The sequence below is a fragment of the Hyperolius riggenbachi genome, chromosome 6, assembly GCF_040937935.1.
Source record: "Hyperolius riggenbachi isolate aHypRig1 chromosome 6, aHypRig1.pri, whole genome shotgun sequence".
In the NCBI taxonomy this organism is placed as follows: domain Eukaryota; kingdom Metazoa; phylum Chordata; class Amphibia; order Anura; family Hyperoliidae; genus Hyperolius; species Hyperolius riggenbachi.
In genome coordinates, this window is record NC_090651.1 from 115,952,772 (window position 1) to 115,973,757 (window position 20,986).

The following is a 20,986-nucleotide window of genomic DNA, read 5'->3' on the forward strand; positions in this document are numbered from 1 at the left end:
TGGCTGGATGGTGTAATGGTTAAGGGCTCTGCCTCTGACACAGGAGACCAGGGTTCGAATCTCTGCTCTGCCTGTTCAGTAAGCCAGCACCTATTCAGTAGGAGACCTTAGGCAAGTTTCCCTAACTCTGCTACTGCCTATAGAGCGCGTCCTAGTGGCTGCAGCTCTGGCGCTTTGAGTCCGCCAGGAGAAAAGCGCGATATAAATGTTATTTGTCTTGTCTTGTCTTGTCTTATATGAGGGGTTTCACCACAATATCAGCCATACATATGTTCCTGATGACCTATTTGAGGAAAGGTAAAACCTTCTCGTGGGAAAGAGGGTGTCTACTAATGATTGGGAAGAAGTTCAGTCCTGGACATTTAACCAAGGCAAGTGAAAGGGCCTGTTTCCCCTGACTATGGTTGTCACTGCGATTGGCTTCAAAAGTGATGGGAACTGCGGTGGGCTGTTCCCATCACAGTAACGTGTTTCCTATGGAATCACAGTCACACTGCCTGTGGCATTCTTTGAGTGATTCTGCCCCATTCAGTACAATGACTAGGACTTTGCAATTGCACCAATAATCGCTCAACAAACACCGAGAAAATATGATTAAACTTGTCCTCTGTGTTTGGGGATTTGCAGTGGAAACAGGCCCTTATGCTGATGTGCAAGTCTGCTGGTTGTTTGCTATAGGGCGATTGGATGACACCACACCAGGGGCGTAGAAATAGGGATAGCAGGCATAGCAGTTGCTATGGTGCCCCAGGCCACTAGGGGGCCCCATCCTGGTAGCAGGAAACATTTTTTATTATTAAATTTAGTTTATTAATAGAGCAGGAAGAAAGCATCCTCCACCCTCCCCAAAACCCCCTTTCCCAATGATCCTGGCTAAAATCTTGAAGCAGCAGCAGGCAGGTGAGAGGGGACTTTTTTCTCACCAGTCTGCTGTGAATAGAAGCCTCCCTGGCTGGCCTGACAATTAATCTGTAGTTCCGGTCAGGGAGGAGGAGCTGCTGGAGGTGGTGTGCACAGAGGATTCCCTGATGCTGCTGCTGTGCAGTAGAGATGGGAAGTTCGGATCTTTTCAATGATCCGGATGATTCGAATCGGATCATTGAAAAGATCAGGATCTTTGATCCGAATCTCGGATCATTTTACTACCAAAGCATTCGGGGTTGAAATGACTAGCAGGGCAGGAGAAGGAGAGGGGGGTGGACACACAGAGAAGGGGAGAAGATGCACAGAGGGCAGGGAGTGGACAGAGAAGGGAGGAGGGAAGCAGAGAGCAGAAATGTTTGATGCACACAATACCCACATGCTGCAATCATATGCTTTACATATATTTCACCTACATGTTCATCTGTATACCTTGAATGGAAACGTCGCACAGTGAAAGGAAGCATTCCCCAAAGATAAGTGCAGCTGTTTAGAGCGAGTGCAGGGGGATCATATTACGCTGCAATCACAGTGCCTGCAAAGTTACTGAGCTATGCTGAGCTGAGCCAAAAGTTTCCAATGTGTTCACTGTACACAACTACGGAACAGACAGCCTGTAATGAGCAGCACGTTATAGCCAGTATGTGTGCTCTACACATATCTGGCAGTGGCACCCATGTCCTCTCTACCTGTCCCTGCAAGGCTGGCTCCCCTGAGTCTCCTCCAACAGAGCGATCTATCTCTGCTCTGCTTCCAGGACCCCGCTGCCCGCTGAGAGGGGGGCGTGTCGCTCCTGGCCCCGCCCCTTTTGTGATCCGAATCACTCATTTTGATGATTCGGATGATTCGACTCACAAAATAGATTCGGATCAAAGATCCGAATCGTTCATGATCCGGACAACACTACTGTGCAGAGTGAGGAGACAGCCTGTGTGTGACATACAGCTCCTAGGAGCGAGTAAAACCTCGTTGTTCCATGTGAGCAGGGCCGGCCCGCTCATGAGGCGGGGTGAAACTTTTGCCTCAGGCGGCAAATTTCCAGGGGCGGCACCCGCCCGTCCGTGGGTGCGGGGAGCCGGCCCGCCGAGCTGGAGGGGTAGCTGGCAGGACGGGGGTATTGGGCCAGCTGCGGGGAGGGGGGTCAGACCCCCCCCTCCCTCGCCTGGATCCCCCGTCCTCCTCTCCCCTCCAGCCTAAATAGAAGCAGCCGTATGTGTAAGAGGCACGGGCGGGGAGACACTCACCTCCTCCTCGCTCCAGCGTGCGCTCCACTGACGCACCGCTGCAGGAAGTGACGTCAGTGGAACGCACGCTGGGAAGAGGTGAGTGTCCTCCCCGCCCGTGCCTCTTACACATACGGCTGCTTCTATTTAGGCTGGAGGGGAGCGGAGGACGGGGGACCCAGGCGAGGGAGGGGGGGTCCGACCCCCCTCCCCGCCGCTGGCCCAATACCCCCATCCTGCCAGCTACCCCTCCAGCTCGGCGGCCCCCCAGAGCGCCGCTCCCCCCGAGGGGGGGGAGGGGCGGCGGTGACAATTTTTTAAAAATTTGCCTCAGGCGGCAAAAAGTCTAGGGCCGGCCCTGCATGTGAGTTGAGAGAGCAGCACTGCTGATGCTGCTTCTCTGGCTACTAATTACACTGTCTGCAAGTAGAGAATAAGTGTAGAGGGGGAGGGAGTTGCAATGTTAACTTCTCTTAGAAAAGATTAGAAAGGGGACAAAACTTGTAACCTGATCAGAGGTGTATTTGCTCACAGATCTGACACATGGCTGTAGCCCACCAGAAAAGAGTCCCCTATGCAGCATGTGGTGAGAAACAGCTCTTTCAGCTGAGGGGCAAATGTATATTCACTTTCCATCAGACTGCACTTCTCACATTTTGCTTCATTTGACCATTACTAGCTTCCCAGTGCAAATTAGCATGTCCAAAAAATCCAGCATATATGTACAAGCTCTGTTTGTACTCTTTCCACTGCGTACATTTGTGACAGTTTTCCACAATTGCGTGTAGACAATCTTCTGCAGCACATTACAGAGTACATAGTCATGTCACTGACTGTCTTTGAGAGGAGCTCACTATCTAATCCTACCATAGTTATAGTCTAATGTCCTACAATATTATTATTATGTATTTATATAGCCCTGACATCTCCTGCAGCACTTTACAGAGTACATACTGTAGTTATGTCACTGACTGTCCTCAGAAGAGCTGACAGTCTAATCTTACCCTAGCCATAGTCTAATGTCCTGCCATATTATTATTATGTATTTATATAGCACTGACATCTTCTGCAGCACTTTACAGAGTACATACTGTAGTCAAGTCACTGACTGTCCTCAGAAGAGCTCACAGTCTAATTTACCCTAGCCATAGTCTAATGTCCTGCCATATTATTATTATGTATTTATATAGCACTGACATCTTCTGCAGCACTTTAGAGCCATGTCACTGACTGTCCTCAGAGGAGCTCACAATCTAATCCTACCATAGTCTAATGTCTTACCATTTTATTATTATGTACTTATATAGCCCTTACATCTCCTGCAGCACTTTACAGAGTACATAGTCATTTCACTGACTGTCCTCAGAGGAGCTCACAATCTAATCCTACCATAGTCATAGTCTAATATCCTACTATATTATTATTATGTATTTATATAGCCCTGACATTTCCTGCAGCACTTTACAGAGTACATAGTCATTTCACTGACTGTCCCCAGAGGAGCTCACAATCTAATCCTGCCATAGTCAGAGTCCAATGCCCTACCATATTATTATTATTATTATTATTATGTATTTATAAAGCACTTACATCTTCTGCAGCACTGTACAGAGTACAAAGCCATGTCCCTGACTGTCCTCAGAGGAGCTAACAATCTAATATTATCATAGTCATAGTCTAATGTCCTACCATGTTATTATTATGTATTTATATAGCACTGACATCTCCTGCAGCACTTTACAGAGTACATAATCATGTCACTGCCTGTCCTCAGAGGAGCTCACACTCTAATCCTACCATAGTCACAGCGTAATGCCCTACCATATTATTATTATGTATTTACATAGCACTGACATCTTCTGCAGCACTTTGAAGATTACATAGTCATGTCACTGGCTGCCCTCAGGGAAGCTCAAAATCTAATCCTACCATAGTCATATGCCCATCGCAGTCAAGGGCCAATTTTAGTGGAAAGCCAATTAAGTTATCTGCATGTTTGGAATGTGGGAGAAACTGGAGTGCCTGGCGGAAACCCATGCAGACAAACTCCATGTAGATAGTGCCCTAGCTGGGATTTGAACCGGAACCCAGTGCTGCCATACAAGAGTGCTATCCACTATGGCACCATGCTGCAACACATTCTAGCCACATTATGCTAGAAAAAGACAAACAATATTATAGACATCATTAGCCAATTTAGCACCACAGGGTTTTTTGCTTAAAAACCAAAGCAATTTTCACATTTCAGCGCTCCTCCCATTCATTCACCAATAACTTTATTGCTACTCATCAGATGTAAATGATCTATATCTTGTTTTTTTTGCCACTAATTATGCTTTGTGAGGGTGATATTTGCTTTTAGTAATTATGTTATTATCTGTGCATTTTAAAGAGAAAAATGAGAAAAAAAAAGTAAAAATACACTATTTCTCCATTTCCATTCACTATAGTTTTCAAATAAACAATGTTACCATAGGTAAAACCCACACATTGTATTTGCTAATTTGTCCTGGTTATCTCAACATTTAAATAATGTTCCTAGTACAATGTATGGCGATAATATATTAGTTTCTGGTTTGTGTTTTTTGTTTTCTCATTGTACTCTATCAGTAATTAAAAGCCCTTATCTTCATGATTAACAGTAATACACTCTCATGGCATACATATTTTAAAAGCTAAGTCCCTAGGGTAACTATGTATTCTCTTTTCAATGCTGTCACTTTTGTTTTTTTTTACAAGTATTTCTTTGGGGGTACAGAGTACATGAAAACAACAGTTTTATTGCTTTTCATTCAGTTTTCCGGTAAAAACAATCACATGACTTAGCCCTCAGTTGTCAAACAACACAAAATCTATTCTCTCACTTGTCACGGTTAAAATGATACCCTATATACATAATCAGATAGTTTATTGGGCATACAGCACACTGTTTACCACAAGTACGCCTATCTACTCCCCCGAGCTTCAAGTGAAGTTTTGTGGGGAGTAGATAAGCGTAGCAAGGGATTCAAAATGGTTAGTAGAAGGCTGTTAGCACCATCAAAGGGAGACCACTGGCAAGTAGGTGTTTGTTTGGCCGAGGGGGGCCTGGTAAAAAAAAATGCTATGGGGCCCAGTGAGTTTTAGCTATGCCCCTGCACCACACATACACATCCAAACAACCACTCTCTAATGTCTACTTTTGCAGATTGCACAACCCAGTTGTAGTGTGTGTGGCCTCACATTCAGTCACTACAGGCTGCAGGGAATGAAGTCTGATTAGACTGCAAGTCTCATCTTCCTGTTTACGTTTTCCAGAAACTTAATGAAAGAAAAATACTGGATGGCAACATGTTGTTTCCAATACAAGTAAAGCCTAAATAGAGTCATAATACAGATGTGGGAAGAAGAGACAGGAAAACAAGTCTTTATTTTGTATATATTTGTTTTTGCAGTAGATATCCTAGACTTACTTTACCTTAACTCTCCACTAATGTAAACTGAGCGTCTCAGACACTCCAAATGTTTAGGTTAAAGTAGTGCCTTACTGGAGGAGAGGGATCGGGGACCGTGAGCTGTTTATAACTTTAAGAGTTTAAGTTAAAACATAAGCTGTTCCTAGAAATGCAGCAGTTACATTCAGTAGCCTATATTAACTGCTCTTTATCATGCTTCTTTCTTATAGATAGCTCTTACAAACTGCACAAGAAAAGTGATTTCATTATTACAATTATTTAGTAATTATATAGCAGCAACATCTTCCACAGCACTGTACAGAGTATAGATGTATTAAGAAGTAATGGGGCCCTGGTAGTAGATTTGGGCCCCCTTGTGGTCATTTTGGTAAGCTGAAGTGGAGAAAGGTCAGAGAGGGTGGCTGGTGGGCCGCTTGACACTCATTAGGCCCCAGACACTTGCCTAGGTTGCAGCAACAAAGAGACACAATAAAAAAAGCTTGGCACTGCTAGTGGTGTTTTTATTGCAAATGCACTTACATTCAATTCTTGTCAAAACAGTGGGATTGGCAGTGGGTGTGTTAGGCTTGGTGGTGTATTCTCCACAGTCAGCATGCAACGCATGAGCTGGCGTGGAGGAGGTACACACACTAGCACCAAGAAACAGGCTATCCCTAGTATAGTGGAGGGGAGGACTGACTCCAATAGGAGATTGTGGCGCACAGAGCCGGTGCAGATCTGACAGCCACAAACAATGCTTTCGTTATAACGTCTCAGCGCAAAGTAGCGCTGAGCGCATAAACCAGAACTGAGGAGATCAGGACAGGTAGACAGAATGAACGCTTGCTAGCTAGCGGCTACTTAGCGACAGCAAGCGTCCAAAACCAGACAGACTGGAATGAGGCAGCCAATGCGCTGCGGCGATGGCGTGCCTCACAAAGACAGGACAGGACAGTCAGAAAATAGCAGGATTAAGATAGATGAACGTAACACAGATAAATATACAATAAGTATGTTTTCCTAGCGTATTACAATTACAGCTATCAATGAAACTATTTGTAACTTCTGACTAACATATGTATATATCGGCAATGAACCGATATATGACATAAGCAGGAACGCTGACTAGGACTGGAGTAATACAGGGAACAGGACTCAGAAGGATTCGCTATCTCTTCGCAGAGATGAACGCAATCCACAAACAGTAACAGAACAGGATTCAGAAGGATTCGTTATCTCTTCGCAGAGATGAACGCAATCCACAAACAGGAACAGAACAGGATTCAGAAGGATTCGTTATCTCTTCGCAGAGATGAACGCAATCCACAAACAGGACCAGGAACAGGATAACTAGCTCAGCACGGGTGTTCACGGTACGCGCAAACTACCAAAACGTGCTGGAAAACTGACTAACTGTACACAGGAAATAAACAGTTCGTGTACGTATATATCAGCAACACTGATATATCAACGTAACACAAATACAAGGAAAATAATAAACGTGCTGGTATGCATATATATTGGCAATGAACCAATATATGATGCAAAGACCAGCAAAGTATCTTTAACAAGAAACACGATCGGGGGCTAAAGCGACAGCAAGACAGGCTTAAGCTGAAGCTATGAAAACCCAAGGAAACCCTGCAGGAAGCAGATCTTTATACTGAGGTCATCCAATGGGAGCAGACATGCAGATTCCCACACAGGTGAATGATAATCAGTCACAAGCTGACAGCAGGGAAAAACAGACAAAGCTATACAGCTTGCATGGAAATAGATCAGAACTGCCTGAGCTGCAGCACTACCACTTCCAGTAATAGCTGCTGCAGCAGCGATCATTACAGTACCCCCGCCTTTAAAAGCGGATTCCAGACGCTTTTCAAAACTGAAATTCCCAACAAAACAGTCTGACTGATAATTCATGATGACCGGGACAGCCCGGCAAGACCGAATTCCAGAATCAGTCCCCACAAGACTGGACCCATCAGAACCAGAACCTACAGAACCATGCCCATCAGTACTACAAGCCTCAGTGTGACACCCATCAGAACCATGATTTCCAGAAGAAAGCCCTCCGAAACTCCCTGAGCGATACCCACCGCCTTCCAGGAACCGTTCAGAAACGCCAAAGCCTTTGCAATGCCCACCGGTACTGTCTTTACCAACACAAAACCCACTGTTGAACCAGTCCAAGGCACCAGGACAAGTTTTCTCAGAGACCTCCCAGAACACCTTGAAGCTCCAAAGAGATCCCCATAGGTCAGAATGCCCCTTAGGCTCACATGGAGAACCATAAAGAACCCCTATGGAACCTAGGGCAATTCCCGAGTCAGGGCCACAAGGACAAACATCAATATCAGGGCTTTCAGGGACCAGAACCATCTCTGGGCATGCAGGCAGACTGGCAATATCAGAACGTGTTCCCACTAAGGAAGCATCAGAGCACGCTAACACCTTAGACACACTTGGGCATTCTGGCACACAAAGAACATCTGGGCACACCGGCACAAGAGAAACCTCTGGGCATGTCAAGGAACTGTGAGCCTCAGGGTCAGCCAAGACAGGACCAAAACCAGGACTGGCCAAAAAAAAATCATCATGACTAAACTTCGCAACTACTGGACTTTTACACGAGAATGCTGGATCAGACTTAGATGTCGCTGATTCCAGCAAAGTCAGTAACAAATCAGATTCAGGGGCACTAACAAGACAGGACAAATCTTCTGATGTATGCACTGAACCAGACAGGGACTCCACAACTACCTCTGGACTGGACAGAGACTCATTTAATACACTGGATTGGACCTCATGAGGCGCTGCAGAACAAGTCAGTATTGCAGCAGCCCCCACTGGACTAGGCAAAACTGAGGAATTCCCTGGACAGGAAGGGGACTCTGGAACCTCTGCCACAGCGGCCAGAGAACCAGAATCTTTCAGGATACAGGGCTGGGTTTCAGGAACACTCATCAGACCGGACTGAAATTCTGAGATTTCTATTATTTTGACCAGAGAATCAGAATTATCCATGTTACAGGGCAAGACTTCTGAAACATTCAGAGGACAGGGCTGGAGTTCCTCGGCTGTTACAACACTGGAGAGGGACTCAACAACATTGGTTAAATCAGACTGTGTACAGGACAAGGTATCTGACACACTTGCTGACGAGGACAATATTTCAATGGCTTCTGCTTTGCTGGGCAGAAATTCATCAAGTTTTATTAGAGCAGACTGTAATTCCAAAACAGCTGCTAGACAAGTGAATATTACTGCAACACCAACTGAGGTAAGCAGTGCTTCAGCCTCCTCTGCTAGAGGGTTTAAAGTATCCAAAGTACTGGGTGAAGCATAAGACTCTGCGACCACAGCTTCACTGGACAGGATCACTGAACAGTCCATATTGCAGGGCAAAACCATGGAAGCACCTGCTGGACAGCATAATGATTCTGTGACCTGAGTTTCATTGGAGAGATCTACTGCACAATTCATGGTACAGGGCAAATTTATTGGAAAATTTTCTGAACAAGGTAATAATTCTGCGATTTCAGGTTCACATAGCAGATGCTCTGAGCTATTCACGAAACTAGAGCGAGGTGTAGAAACAGGAAGATCAAGACACAATGTTTGCGCATCTGAATCACCATTCATTTGTAAAATTGGAAAATTCAGATGCTGGGGTTCTGAGTTTACTAGACAGGATTGCTGGGACTCGGAAACTGATGTAGTGCATCTATTGACATCTGCTGGATCAGACAGGAGTTGAACTTTATTAACACAGGTAATTTCTGCAGAAGTGTTTGCAGAGACAGGCAAGATTTTTCTGGTGTCTGTTTCACTAAACAAAGAGTCATGAGTACTGGCTAGGCTGGACTCGGAAGTCAGCAGGACCTCTGGATTCTCTGCTGAGAAATTTGCGCAGGGCAAGGTTAAGAATGTATCAGTGGCTTCTGTTTTACTGGGAAGTAACACTGAGTTATCCATGGTACAGGGTGGAATTGCAGGAACTTCAATTTCACACAAAAAGAGCTCCGAATCACCTGCTGAATCAGCCAAAGGTGCTGAAGCAGGCGGGTCAGAACGCCAAATTTGCGAATTCGGAGTCACATAAAAATCATCCAAAATCAGTTCCCACACATCAATCAAAGGAGCCACACAGTCATACCTACACACACCAGCCTCTATTAGGTTATAGGCTGACTTAATGCATGCGTTCAATACCATTTCACTTTTTGCACTGTAAAATTGACAAAATGAACTTGAATCATTCTTCCATTCACAGACCAGGGCTTCCATCTCTCCCCTCTCGAATGGAGGATCCCATGCATACTTAACAGCGAAACATTTAGGCTGATCACAGTCTGCAGATATGATTGTGGCAGGCACATGTATAGGGTTAATTAGCAGGTGATTGGCAGATTCCTTATTCTTAAGAATCTCCAATACCTGTAGCAAGTGTTGAACTGTAGTGTATGCAAACTTCCCTTGGTTCACAAATAAGTTGATTTGTTCAATACTCTGTAATATCTCATCATAATCATACTCAGATAATTCTTTTAAACAAAAATCTTTATTTTCCCTAGCCAGGGAGGAAAGTTCATTAGTAGTTTCATAAGTCCATTTAACTCCCCTGAAAGACAATTGCATTTCATTATCTGTTAATGGCAGAATCTCATTATAGGTCTCAGTCGCTAAGGATAACGATTCTGCAGATTGGACACGTTTCTTAGAACGTTTGCGTTTTGCCTTTGACCTTGCGGTTTTTGGTGATTTATTCAAAGCTGCAGGAAAATTATCAGTAACACTTTCTGCTTGCTGCTCATTCTTGCAAGCAATTGAAGGAGCAGCTGATTGGCCTGCTGCCAGGAGTTCATTAAGAGGAAAAGGCAATGGATCTATGCGCAACCAGTTATGGATCACAAACGCTAGAAATTCCAGCGGTCTATCTTTCAAATCGGAATGATTGAGAACATCAAATGCCCACTGGAATAATTCCCCTTTAAACAAAATATAACTTAGTTGGAGTGCCCAGGTTGAAACAGGAGTCGCTTGGAGATCAGGATTGGCCAGGAACCTGGCACATTCAGAGAAAAACTCATTTTCTGTTTCAGAGCTAAGTTCTTCAAATTTCTTAAAGGAACAGGAACCATAATTAACAGTGTCATACTTTCTGGGAATCCCCCCCACAATGGGGATTGGTAATGGGGTTTTCATAATGTTAGGCTTGGTGGTGTATTCTCCACAGTCAGCATGCAACGCATGAGCTGGCGTGGAGGAGGTACACACACTAGCACCAAGAAACAGGCTATCCCTAGTATAGTGGAGGGGAGGACTGACTCCAATAGGAGATTGTGGCGCACAGAGCCGGTGCAGATCTGACAGCCACAAACAATGCTTTCGTTATAACGTCTCAGCGCAAAGTAGCGCTGAGCGCATAAACCAGAACTGAGGAGATCAGGACAGGTAGACAGAATGAACGCTTGCTAGCTAGCGGCTACTTAGCGACAGCAAGCGTCCAAAACCAGACAGACTGGAATGAGGCAGCCAATGCGCTGCGGCGATGGCGTGCCTCACAAAGACAGGACAGGACAGTCAGAAAATAGCAGGATTAAGATAGATGAACGTAACACAGATAAATATACAATAAGTATGTTTTCCTAGCGTATTACAATTACAGCTATCAATGAAACTATTTGTAACTTCTGACTAACATATGTATATATCGGCAATGAACCGATATATGACATAAGCAGGAACGCTGACTAGGACTGGAGTAATACAGGGAACAGGACTCAGAAGGATTCGCTATCTCTTCGCAGAGATGAACGCAATCCACAAACAGTAACAGAACAGGATTCAGAAGGATTCGTTATCTCTTCGCAGAGATGAACGCAATCCACAAACAGGAACAGAACAGGATTCAGAAGGATTCGTTATCTCTTCGCAGAGATGAACGCAATCCACAAACAGGACCAGGAACAGGATAACTAGCTCAGCACGGGTGTTCACGGTACGCGCAAACTACCAAAACGTGCTGGAAAACTGACTAACTGAACACAGGAAATAAACAGTTCGTGTACGTATATATCAGCAACACTGATATATCAACGTAACACAAATACAAGGAAAATAATAAACGTGCTGGTATGCATATATATTGGCAATGAACCAATATATGATGCAAAGACCAGCAAAGTATCTTTAACAAGAAACACGATCGGGGGCTAAAGCGACAGCAAGACAGGCTTAAGCTGAAGCTATGAAAACCCAAGGAAACCCTGCAGGAAGCAGATCTTTATACTGAGGTCATCCAATGGGAGCAGACATGCAGATTCCCACACAGGTGAATGATAATCAGTCACAAGCTGACAGCAGGGAAAAACAGACAAAGCTATACAGCTTGCATGGAAATAGATCAGAACTGCCTGAGCTGCAGCACTACCACTTCCAGTAATAGCTGCTGCAGCAGCGATCATTACAGGGTGCCGCCTGGTGCACGGCCGTGGGGATGTGGGATTGGCAGTGGGTGCCGCCTGGTGCACAGCTGTGGGGATGTGGGATTGGCAGTGGGTGCCACCTGGTGCACGGCTGTGGGGATGTGGGATTGGCAGTGGGTGCCGCCTGGTGCACGGCTGTGGGGATGTGGGATTGGCAGTGGGTGCCTCCTGGTGCACGGCTGTGGGGATGTGGAATTGGCAGTGGGTGCCTCCTGGTGCACGGCCGTGGGGATGTGGGATTGGCAGTGGGTGCCGCCCAGTGCACGGCCGTGGGGATGTGGGATTGGCAGTGGGTGCCGCCCGGTGCACGGCCGTGGGGATGTGGGATTGGCAGTGGGTGCCGCCTGGTGCAAGGCTGTGGGGATGTGGGATTGGCAGTGGATGTCTCCTGGAGCACGGCCGTGGGGATGTGGGATTGGCAGTGGGTGCCTCCTGGTGCACGGCCGTGGGGATGTGGGATTGGTAGTGGGTGCCGCCCAGTGCACGGCCGTGGGGATGTGGGATTGGCAGTGGGTGCCGCCCGGTGCACGGCCGTGGGGATGTGGGATTGGCAGTGGGTGCCGCCTGGTGCAAGGCTGTGGGGATGTGGGATTGGCAATGGATGTCTCCTGGAGCACGGCCGTGGGGATGTGGGATTGGCAGTGGGTGCCGCCTGGTGCACGGTCCTGGGGATGTGGGATTGGCAGTGGGTGCTGCCTGGTGCACGGCCCTGGGGATGTGGGATTGGCAGTGGGTGCCGCCTGGTGCACGGCCGTGGGGATGTGGGATTGGCAGTGGATGCCTCCTGGTGCACAGCCGTGGGGATGTGGGATTGGCAGTGGGTGCCGCCTGGTGCAAGGCCGTGGGGATGTAGGATTGGCAGTGGGTGCCGCCTGGTGCACGGCCGTGGGGATGTGGGATTGGCAGTGGGTGCCGCCCGGTGCACGGCCGTGGGGATGTGGGATTGGCAGTGGGTGCCGCCTGGTGCAAGGCTGTGGGGATGTGGGATTGGCAGTGGGTGTCGCCTGGTGCACGGCCGTGGGGATGTGGGATTGGCAGTGGGTGCCTCCTGGTGCACAGCCGTGGGGATGTGGGATTGGCAGTGGGTGCTGCCTGGTGCACGGCCCTGGGGATGTGGGATTGGCAGTGGGTGCCGCCTGGTACACGACCGTGGGGGTGTGGGATTGGCAGTGGGTGCCTCCTGGTGCACAGCCGTGGGGATGTGGGATTGGCAGTGGGTGCCTCCTGATGCACGGCTGTGGGGATTGGCAGTGGGTGCCTCCTGGTGCACGGCCGTGGGGATGTGGGATTGGCAGTGGGTGCCTCCTGGTGCACGGCCGTGGGGATGTGGGATTGGTAGTGGGTGCCGCCTGGTGCACGGCCGTGGGGATGGGGGATTGGCAGTGGGTGCCGCCTGGTGCACGGCCGTGGGGATGTGGGATTGGCAGTGGGTGTCGCCTGGTGCAAAGCCGTGGGGATGTGGGATTGGCAGTTGGTGCCGCCTGGTGCACGGCCGTGGGGATGTGGGATTGGCAGTGGGTGCCGCCTGGTGCATGGGCGTGGGGATGTGGGATTGGCAGTGGGTGTCGCCTGGTGCACGGCTGTGGGGATGTGGGATTGGCAGTGGGTGCCTCCTGGTGCACCAGGCGGCACCCACTGCCAATCCCACATCCCATTTACTCTGCACACGATAAGTATCATCTTCATTGTTATATGTCATTGCACAAGATGAACTTTTTTGACAAGAATTGAATGTAAGTGCATTAGCAATAGCAATAAAACCACCATCAGCAGTGCCAAGCTTTTTCATCGTGTCTCTGTGTTGCTGCACTATATTGTCTTGGCTCTGAGCACGCTGACAGGCTGCACATCGCAATCGGAGTCATCCTCTCCACGTTTGTTTGCCTCTGAGTGCCAACCCATTCCTCTTTGTTGCTGTAACCTGCCTCTGGTACAGAGTATATAGTCTTCTCATTTATTTGTCCCTCAGAGGGCCTCACAATCAAATCTCTACCATTATATGTGTATGTATGTGTCATGGGCGACCGCAGAAAAATTTCCAGTGGGGAGCAAAAAGCGGGGCGCTGCGCCGCAAATCTGGGTTGGTATTGTGTGGCGCGCGTAATGGAGCTACGTCATGCGGCGCGCCGCGCCGAAAAATGGGTGTGGTCATGAACCAGAATGTGGGTGTGGTCGTGGGTGGAGACAAGTTTACATGAACTAAGCAATGGTGGGATATTAGATTAGGACAGTGGTGGCGAACCTTTTGGAGGTCGAGTGTCCAAACTGCAAAGTCATTTTACTATCACAAAGTGCCAACAGCAATTTAAACTAAATACAAACGTTTTAATCATGCATGAACATTATAGAAAATTAAGTTGAAAATAAACTGTGAAGATAAACAATTTCATCCATCGTACTCCTGAAAAAATTATTCATTTTTTTTTAGAACCTCCCAGTTTCATTTTCTGTTTTAAAAAAGGAAAAAGTAGGTTTAATGCTATTGTCTCATATGATGATGATTCAGCTTTTTCCATAGTCTCGCAGTTAGCAATCATGTGACCCCCAACAAGACAAATTCAGCAATCATGAGCCCCCCCCCCCCCATCAAGACAAATTCAGCAATCATGAGGCCCCCAACATGACCAACTCAGCAATCATGAGGCCCCCAACAAGACAAATTCAGCAATCATGAGGCCCCCAACAAGACAAATTCAGCAATCATGAGGCCCCCAACAAGACAAATTCAGCAATCTTGAGGCCCCCAACAAATCATGAGGCCCCCAACAAGACAAAGTCAGTAACCATGAGGCCCACAACAAGACAAATTCAGCAGTCATGAGGCACATAAATAGACAGCTTTTCACATAAATGGGCAGAATGCCCACCTAAATATGTAGACACCTCTCACCTGGCAGCAGTTCCCCAAAATACACTCAATCTGACAGCAGTGGTTCCCCAAAAATAGGTAGCCCCAGGTCTATAGGTGTCCCCAGAATAGGTGGCCCGCAGTATAGATGTCCCCAGAACTGGTAGCCAGGGGTAGAGATGTCCCCAGAACAGGTAGCCAGGGGTATATGTGCCCAGTATATGTAGTCAGGGGTATATGTGCCCAGTATATGTAGGCAGGGGTATATGTGCCCAGTATATGTAGGCAGGGGTATATGTCCCCAGTATATGTAGGCAGGGGTATATGTCCCAGTATATGTAGGCAGGGGTATATGTCCCAGTATATGTAGCCAGGGGGATATGTCCCAGTATATGTAGCCAGGGGGATATGTCCCAGTATATGTAGGCAGGGGGTATATGTCCCATTATATGTAGGCAGGGGGTATATGTCCCAGTATATGTAGCCAGGGGGATATGTCCCAGTATATGTAGCCAGGGGGATATGTCCCAGTATATGTAGGCAGGGGTATATGTCCCAGTATATGTAGGCAGGGGGATATGTCCCAGTATATGTAGCCAGGGGGATATGTCCCAGTATATGTAGCCAGGGGGATATGTCCCAGTATATGTAGGCAGGGGGTATATGTCCCAGTATATGTAGGCAGGGGGTATATGTCCCAGTATATGTAGCCAGGGGGATATGTCCCAGTATATGTAGGCAAGGGTATTTGTCCTCAGAAAAAGTAGCCAGGGGGATATGTCCCAGCATATGTAGGCAGGGGTATATGTCCCAGTATATGTAGCCAGGGGGATATGTCCCAGTATATGTAGCCAGGGGGATATGTCCCAGTATATGTAGGCAGGGGTATATGTCCCAGTATATGTAGGCAGGGGTATATGTCCCAGTATATGTAGCCAGGGGGATATGTCCCAGTATATGTAGCCAGGGGGATATGTCCCAGTATATGTAGGCAGGGGTATATGTCCCAGTATATGTAGGCAGGGGTATATGTCCCAGTATATGTAGCCAGGGGGATATGTCCCAGTATATGTAGCCATGGGTATATGTCCCCAGAAAAAGTGGCCATGTGTGCCCCAGCAGGAGGGGAGCAGCGAGGAGAAGAGGGAGAGCTATGGGCACTCACCTTAGGGGGCTCTCCCTCCCTCTCTTGCTCTCCCCTCCGGAGTCCGGAATGAAGTGTGCAGCGGCTGGGCAGCGGGCGGAACTTACCTCCTCTCGTCGCACACGCCGGATGGATTAGCCGCTACTCTGGTCTGATCCAGACCAGAGTGCGGCACCAGAACTTCCGGCGCAGGAGCGAGACGAGGTAAGTTCCGCCCGCTGCCCAGCCGCTGCACACTTCATTCCTCAGGGGACAGCGAGGGAGAGAGAGCCCCCTAAGGTGAGGGAAGGGGGGGGAGATGTCCGCCATTCCCCACTGTGCCCATAGCTCTCTCTCTTCTCTGCACTGCTCACCTCCTTCTGGCTGCACGGGCACGCGGCCAGGGGGGGGGGCAGCGGGCGGCCAAGCTCGGGCAGATGCCCGGTTTTGCCGTATGTGCTGACGCCCATGGTATGTGTATATGTATGTATCTAGGTATATGTATGTATTATGTTGTGTTTGTGTTGAGTAATAGGAGCGCTGCGTGATGTGATCAGGCCCTCTCGCCGCAGATCCTGCGGGCCAGCTGGATGTCTTTGGGCATGAAGTTGACCCTCTTGGGGTGGATGGGGCAAAGGTGGGTGTCCTCGAAGAGCCCCATCAGATAAGCCTCGTTGGCCTCCTGCAGAGCCATGACAGCCCAGCTCTGGAGGAGCAGGTAGGTCTTGAAGCCCTGGGTGATCTCCTGCACCAGGCGCTGGAAGGGCAGCTTGCGGATCAACAACTCGGTGGATTTCTGGTAGCGGCAGATCTCTTGAAGAGCCACTATACCAGGCCGGTAGTGATAAGGCTTCTTCACTCCTCCTGTGGCCAGAGTGCTCTTCTGGGGGTCTTTGGTAGCCAGCTGCTTGCAGGGAGCTTTCCCTCCAGTGGAATTACAGGCGGTCTACTTTGGTATGGCCATTGCAAAACCGGAAAATTCTGTTCAGCCTGCACCTATTCAGTAAAGATTCTTTGGACCAGATTCTAACACTGTTACTGCCTACTGGGTGCATCCTAAGTGACTGCAGTTCAAGCGTTCAGTCCTTCAAGTGAAAAGCACAATATAAATGTCATTTGTCTCGTCTAGTGTTTGTGTTGTAGTCTAGGGACAATTTAGGGGAAGCCAATTAACTTATGTTTATATTTTTGGGATCTGTCCTTTTATTGTTATTATAGCATACATAAATGTACATTATAATTACAAACACATTTTTTTTTCAAAGAGGTAGATTATCTAAAGTTCATATTAACATATTCTCATCTCATTTTAATTTATTAGAGCATTAATGTGTCCTGTGCCCAACATTCTAAAACTGTACATTCCTTACATAATAAGCTGTGTTGAGCATGGTTGAGGGAACCATGAATGCCAACATGTACTGTGACATACTGAAGTATAGCATGATCCCCTCCCTTCCGAAACTGTACCGCAGGACAGTATTCCAACATGATAATGACCCCAATATACCTCCAAGATGACCACTGCCTTGCAAAAAGTAACTGATGGTAAAGGTGCTGGACTGGCTAAGCATGTCTACAGACCTAAATCCTATTGAGCAACTGTGGGTCTCTAACATTCACCAGCATCACCATGGAGGAGTGGAAGAGGATTTCAGTGGTAACCTGTGAAGCTCTATGAACCCCATGCCCAAGAGAGTTAAGGTAGTGCTGGAAAATGATGGTGGGCACACAAAATATTGACACTTTGGGCAGAGTTTTGACATTCTTCAATTAGGAGTGTACTCACTTTTATTGCCAGTAGGCATCAATGGCTGTGAATTGAATTGTTTTGAGGGGACAGCAAATTTACACTGTACACCGACTACTTCATGTTGTATCAAAATGTATATCTTCACTATTGTCCCATGAAAAATTACAATAAAATATTTACAAAAATGTAACAGCTGTACTCACTTTTGTGAAATACTGTATATTGGCCATGAAAATGGCCTAAGGTAAAATTGGCCAGTCATTGACCAATCAAATTTAGATGAATGTGTCAGCCTGGTACACACTTTCAATTAGCATTGGCCAATCACTGGCCAATTATACCATCTCCACCTAGTATGAGAATTTACCTGCACAATCTGCGTATAGTATTCCATATAATATGAACAGATTGTGTAGGTAAACTCTCGTACTACATGGAAGTGGTAAAATTGGCAAATCATTGGCCTATCAAAACTGAATGAGTGTATGCCCCTTTAAGCAATCGGTTGCTACAGTTTAAATGACAAAATTTCGGACCCGCCCCTAAACCTTTCTTAAAGGGAACCTGAAGTGAGAGGAATATGAAGGCTGCCATATTCATTCCCTTAAACAATGCCAGTTGCCTGGCTGTCATGCTGAGCTTTTGGCTTTATTTATTTTTTTGAGTTACACACCTGCACCAAGCATGTACCAAGCATGCAACCAGTGGAATCAGCTCAAAGTGTCTAATCTGCATGCTTATTCTGGGCCAGTGACTTGAAGCAAACCTATCTGGAGAAAAGGGTTACAATCTGGATACTTTCCTCAGTATTGGGAAGCCTCTGTATGGTCCAGAGGCTTCCATGATCATCTTCTAGCCATCCATTGCTTCTCAGGACTCACTTCTTCTAGTGGCCCGCTTATACATAGAGGGCATGCAAGAGTGAGGCCCACGCAGTGGTGTAGCTAAGGAGCTTTGGGCCTCAGTGCAAGTTTTACCACCCCCCAAGCACCCTACACATAACAGTTTATATGTCACAACAAAAACTACCAAGGACAACCACAATATCAAAGGCGCAAGAAGGGGATGTGGAAGAGTTTGTTAATGATGACTACTATTCAAAGCATATATCGAAGTGATCCTTACCAGCACAGGACTAGGAAGAACTAATACTGCAGTTGAGGTGGGTTCCCTTGGGACTCCTCTGGCCCAAGGGCCCCAGTGCAGTTGCAACCTCTGCATCCCCTATGGCTACCCCCAGAGCCTGGACAAGGTCCTCCAGCACCCAAGGCTGAGACACAAAAGCACGTCCTTCTAACCCTCCCACCCCAGCCATCACGCACAGGGCCTGATTCACAAAGCGGTGCTAACTCTTAGCACGCCCGTTTTCGCATTGCGCACGATCGCGAATTTTTGGGGCGAAACGATAACGTTAAATCAATATAGTTTTCGCACAAAAAAAATCGTTTGCGCATGAAAACGTTATCGTTTAGCGTGAAAATTCATGATCGCGCGCAATGCAAAAATTCGCGCGAAAACAGCCATGCTAAGAGTTAGCACCGCTTTGTGAATCAGGCCCACTGATTGCTATTAGACTAAGAGGTGCCCCAGGGCCCCCAACCACCCCAACACCTTAATCTCTAGTTATCTGGTTTGCAGTCACTGCCATGTATCCCATTTTCTTATGTCTCTCTGCTTCAAAAACAATAGGGAAATGATAGCTGAGTGAGTTGTGCACCCCCTCCTACACAGTGCACCCTGAGGCTGGAGCCTCTCTTGCCTCTGCTTCGGCCCTTGCTACCCCACTGGGTCCCCAAATGTCCAGTATAATGAGACGCCGTTGCATGGAGGAAAAAAGCTGTGAGTGAGCACCTTCATTTTTCTGGACATGCACTGACCTTACTTGCGCATGCCCAACGTAGATGTTCTGATACACAGTGGGACCGCAGCCATGAGCAGCATTTTCAAAAAGCTCTTGGTAAAACAGTGGGATGTAAGAGGATCGGGGAAACCTCTAAACTATCCAGATGTTTCCCACTACTGAAGTATCAATTTTTTGTTTAACTAAAATTTTGCTACAGGTATGCTTTAAAGCACAGGTGTCCAACTCCAGTCCTTGAGGGCCATAACCATGCCTGGATTTAGGATGGATTGAGAAATGGAGAAATGTGTTTTACTTGATGATGAGTCACACCTTTGCTGATTCAGTCCTGTCAATTAAATTGAGCTGAACCAATAATGTGTGAGGACCTCGGGCCTTGAGGACTGGAGTTCAGCATCCCTGCAAATATTAAAAGCAGAGCATTCTCACAGGAGTCAGGCAACAGGCTTTGTTTATATGAGATGAAGATAGCAGCCTCTGTATTTCTCGCATGCACACTCCCTTAAAGAGACACTGTATTGAAAAACAGGGCCCTTGGGAGAGCTCACCTCGGGAGGGGGAAGCCTCTGGATCCGATTGAGGCTTCCCCCGGCCTCCTCCGTCCCATGGTGGTCTCGCCTTGCCCCTCGGAAGCCACAGCCGACAATTTGTCAGGCTGTAGCGCAGGCGCAATAGCGGCTGCAATATTTACCTTCCACGACTCCAGCACAGGCGCAGTAGCAGCTCTCGGCTCGGTTCAGGTGAAAATAGCCGATCCCAGTCGGGTCCGCTCTACTGCGCGAACGCAGGCAACAAAACTGCACTTTTCCAACTTGTTCAAATGTGTACATACAAAAAACTGTAACCTGTAAATTTGGACACAGTAGGAAGCCATAAAATGGCTCACCCACCCCTCCAGGGTGCCATGAACTTAGAGGAAAGACATAATTTGGCTGCCAGCTACTGCCAGCTGCAGCTGAATTGTGCTGTTTTTAAAGTAATTTGGGTGCCATATTTTGATTGGCCTCACATTACCGTGAGCGCCACTATAGCCGTAATTCACATGATAACCTATGCCCAGCTGAGCCCAAATCTCCAGCGCCGTTTTGCGCAGTTACGGTTCATTCCCCATTCCAAAGTATTAGCACAACACATTCAGAACTGCTGAATCCTTTCTTTTCACACTGGTAAATAGGTAACTGGCTGACACGTCTCCACAAGATTTGGAAGGTGAATGAGTTTAGCATCATGTCATATTACTTGTGGTATTCCGTGATACAAAGTCATCTCATACGTTTCCTTTGCCAAGCTTATCTTCTGTCCCCAGGCTCTTAATATTTTCCAAGAAGAAAT

General features: G+C 47.3%; 1 protein-coding gene across 1 annotated transcript; it reads right to left on the reverse strand.

Moving 5' to 3' along the window:
• Positions 1–16,593: 16,593 nt before the first annotated feature.
• LOC137522531 (histone H3, embryonic-like) lies at positions 16,594–17,004 on the reverse strand. The gene is given in 1 exon segment (XM_068242616.1): positions 16,594–17,004. A coding segment is annotated over 1 exon segment (411 nt).
• Positions 17,005–20,986: the final 3,982 nt, after the last annotated feature.